Below are 3,975 nucleotides of genomic sequence, written 5' to 3'. Positions count from 1 at the left end.
ACACATATGTATATATATATATATACACACACACATATGTATATATATATATATATATACACACACACATATGTATATATATATATATATACACACACACACATATGTATATATATATATATACACACACACATATATATATATATATACGTATATATATTTGCATATACATATACACCTATATGTATATTACATATATATATATATATATATATATGTACATAAATATCCACACATGTATATATGTGTTTGTATACATCCATGTATATATACACAAATGTGTGTATATATGTAAATGTGTATATACATACGTACATATACATATATGAATACTTATATATGTGTGTGTGTGTGTGTGTATTTGCTTACATTTGTTGAAATCTCTGGCTAAACAATTTGAAATGACTGCTGTGAGTGACCCACGGCGAATACAATTGAAATGACTTAATTCTATTTTTTTTGTTTATTCCTTTGTCGACACTAAAACAATACAATAAATTGAATTTAGCTCAAAATTTATTGTGAATTTTGTAAAGCAAAAAAAACCAACCTATTTCACTTTATAACCTGTCAAACATTCACACACGCACACACTAATGCACACATTCACTTGCATACACTCCCTCTATGATACCTACGCACACACACATATATATACACACACACACACACATGTCAACGAAATAGTTAAGTAAAGCCATATGTTACCGGTGTAGCTACTCCTGCAGATCTGTACTCTGAATATAGAATGGAGATTTGATAAGGCAGCCAGCAAATAACAAAAGCCGCTAGAATCATCATCAACATAAGAACAATCTGGAAGGAGAATAATAAGAGAACTAATAAGAAAAATAAGAAATATAAAATTCATTGAAAATTCTACAGAAGCAACAGAATATTTAATAGATTTTCTTAAATATTTTATTTTTCTCGTCGTATTGTGTGTGTGTGTGTGTGTGTGTGTGTGTGTGTGTGTGTGTATGTGTGTGTGTGTGTGTGTGTGTGTGTGTTTTCCATCTTTCTGTTTTCATTTGATTTTATGAAAAATACTGAGCAGACGATACCGAATAATGAAGTTTATCGAAAGCAGGGTCGAATTTCACCGAAGCTGAACAAGTCCGGGCAAGGTTGTTTAAGGATGACCAGCAGTCACTCATGCATACAAGCCTCTCCTCTCCATGCCACCAGTGTTATCCAAGGGAAAGAGCAAAGGTTGATACTGCTTGGCACTTTTGACATTGCAACTCATTTCTACGGCCGAATGAACTGGAACAACGTGAAATAAAGTGTCTTGCTCAAGAACGCTATACGCAGCCCGGTCCGGGAATCGAACTCACTGCCATGTGATTGTGAGCCCGACGCTCGAACCAATGGGCCATGCGCATTCATACACCCCCCACACATATATTTATACATGAATGTATTCATGTATATGTATGTGTGTATTTCTTTGAGTTTGTGCTTGTCCCCAACCACCGTTTGACAACCGTTATTGGTTTGTTTATATTTCCATTAGTTAGCAGTTCATCAAAAGACAAATGATAGAATAAAAAGTAATGGGATCAGTTTGTTCGACTATAAATACTTAAGTACTGGAGAAAAGACTTCAAGCCGGTTCCACAGCATGGCCGCAGCTAAATGAAAAAAGAACAAAACAGGGATGAAGCATTTACCAGCAGTTCGCTGGTAGAGACACAAGTGGCACTGATATTGTTCCTGTTGTCGTTGTTGATTCCGAAGCAACGGTATGTCTATGTTTAAGACACTTGCACCTCAAATTAATTATCACGTGATTGTTGTATTATCACAATGCAACAAGTAATTAATGTGAAATGTCTTAAATTAATTTGCCAATGAAAGACTCACATAGTATTCATGTAAGATAATATACTGAGCAGATGTATTGTTAATTAAATGTCTGCTTCGTCTAATTTAGTGTAAAGTTTAATTTTCTTCGCTGTATTATCATGACATCTGGAAGTTTTTCATTGTAAGGGTACTTTGCTGATAGATATACGCATGTGTGTGTGAGTGTGTGTGTGTATATATACATACATATATATATATATATATATATATATATATATATATACACATGCATATATATGCTTGTATATATATCTGTAATATATATTTATAGACATACATATTCGTATACATACATATATATACACACATGTATATATAACTATATGTATACGTATGTATATGTATATATATATATGTATATATATATATAAATGTATATGTATACATTATATATGTATTTATATATATATATATATATATCTATATATATATATATATTGAGAGATATATGTATATATATATATATATATGTAAATACACATGTGTATATATACATATATTTGCATATATATATATACATATGTATATAGTTATACACACACATGGTGCGAAGGTATTTGAGGACACTTAATTGTCAGTATATTACTCTCTTTAGAGCAATTAAATCTTACGGCTCCCCAATGGCAGATAAGATGCTAACAAAATGATATGGAAAGACGCGCAGCCATTGTTGCCACAGAGCGATTTAGAAATTGTCAACTTTTTAAATGTTGCAATATGTTTTGTTCAGAAAGTTCTGATGAAATTGGAAGCCTGTGCCTGGGATGTTTCAACAGTATTCAGAAAGAAAAAGAAAACATTCTAATTGCTCGTGTATGATAAGGACACTGCAGTTCGCTCAACAGGCTCAAAATATCGGTGATGGTTTACGAAAATCGATGGCAGCCGTCACCAAAGAATTCAGATGTCAGAGGATTATTGGAACTGTGGTGTACCAAGAAATTCAATACGGCGGCGAGTTGGCAGAAACGTTAGCACGCTGGGCGAAATGCTTAGTGGTATTTCGTCTGCCGCTACGTTCTGAGTTCAAATTCCGCCGAGGTCGACTTTGCCTTTCATCCTTTCGGGGTAGATTAAATAAGTACCAGTTACGCACTGGGGTCGATATAATCGACTCAATCCATTTGCCTGTCCTTGTTTGTCCCCTCTATGTTTAACCCCTTGTGGGCAATAAAGAAAGAAAGAAGAAATTCAGTACAAGTCGTATGTGTAGGGTAGCGACCAATTCATGTTTGCCAAGATACAGGAAAAGTGTTTGATCCGTACCAAACATCTACAACAGGATTGAAGCCTCTTACGAACATGACATGATTTGGTTTGTCCCTGGTGAGAAAAAAGTTAACTAAAATTAAAAGTCGAATTAATGCCGCTGGATACGTTGAGGTGCTGGGATAGATGAAGTACGCAACGGAAGGCCATATGTGTTTCAACAAGACTTACAACCTTCTCATAAAGCCTGCATCACTCAAAAATAGATGCCAGATAATATTTACGGTCATTTAACACCGAACTTGCGGCCTATAAACTCACCAGATTTAGATCCTATGGAAATCTACTTTTGGAGAGTTCTTGGAAGGGAGACTAATCGGCATCCACACAATGCAATAACTTCACTGAAAACCATTGTGATGTAGGTGATGTCCTAATATTAATAAGAACCATTTAGTGCAGGTAAGTGAATGACTCCGGTCTCCTATTGTAGCAGTCATCAAATTTGATGGCTGATTCATAGAATTATCTTATAAGGAAGCTTATTAAGAATATCTACACAATTTATTATTATTATTATTTTCTGGATAAAAGCCATTTTATTAAATTACCAAATATGTACTTCACACCATAATGCTTAATTTACAGTTTGCTGTATTTTTCGATGTTGCTGTTGTTATTATTATTATTATTGTTCAAGTCACTGCCTGGAATCGAATAATAATAATAACAACAACAACAACATCGAAAAATACCTTAGGAAAGAAAATCCAGGTTCGAAATTCCCCCCAAGACACCTGATGAAGGCTGGAGGGTATATCAGCCGAAACGTTGTGTTAACAAACAAGATGAGGACAAATATCCGTCAAATGTAAATAATGTAAATAGTACACACAC

At 34.0% G+C, this 3,975-nt stretch overlaps 1 protein-coding gene across 2 annotated transcripts in view; it reads right to left on the bottom strand.

Annotated features, from left to right (window-relative positions):
- Positions 1 to 3,975, bottom strand: part of LOC106883454 (QRFP-like peptide receptor) — a 387,136-nt gene that overhangs the window by 120,884 nt on the left and 262,277 nt on the right. For both annotated transcript variants that reach the window (XM_052973172.1, XM_052973171.1), the window contains one exon: positions 709 to 816. In XM_052973172.1, the coding sequence (XP_052829132.1) occupies positions 709 to 816 (108 nt within the window). The remainder of the gene's footprint in view (positions 1 to 708; positions 817 to 3,975) is intronic.

Source organism: Octopus bimaculoides, chromosome 15 (assembly GCF_001194135.2).
Source record: "Octopus bimaculoides isolate UCB-OBI-ISO-001 chromosome 15, ASM119413v2, whole genome shotgun sequence".
Lineage (NCBI taxonomy): Eukaryota > Metazoa > Mollusca > Cephalopoda > Octopoda > Octopodidae > Octopus > Octopus bimaculoides.
Note: the sequence above shows the minus strand (reverse complement) of the source record. Positions and strands in the feature narration are given on the sequence as shown.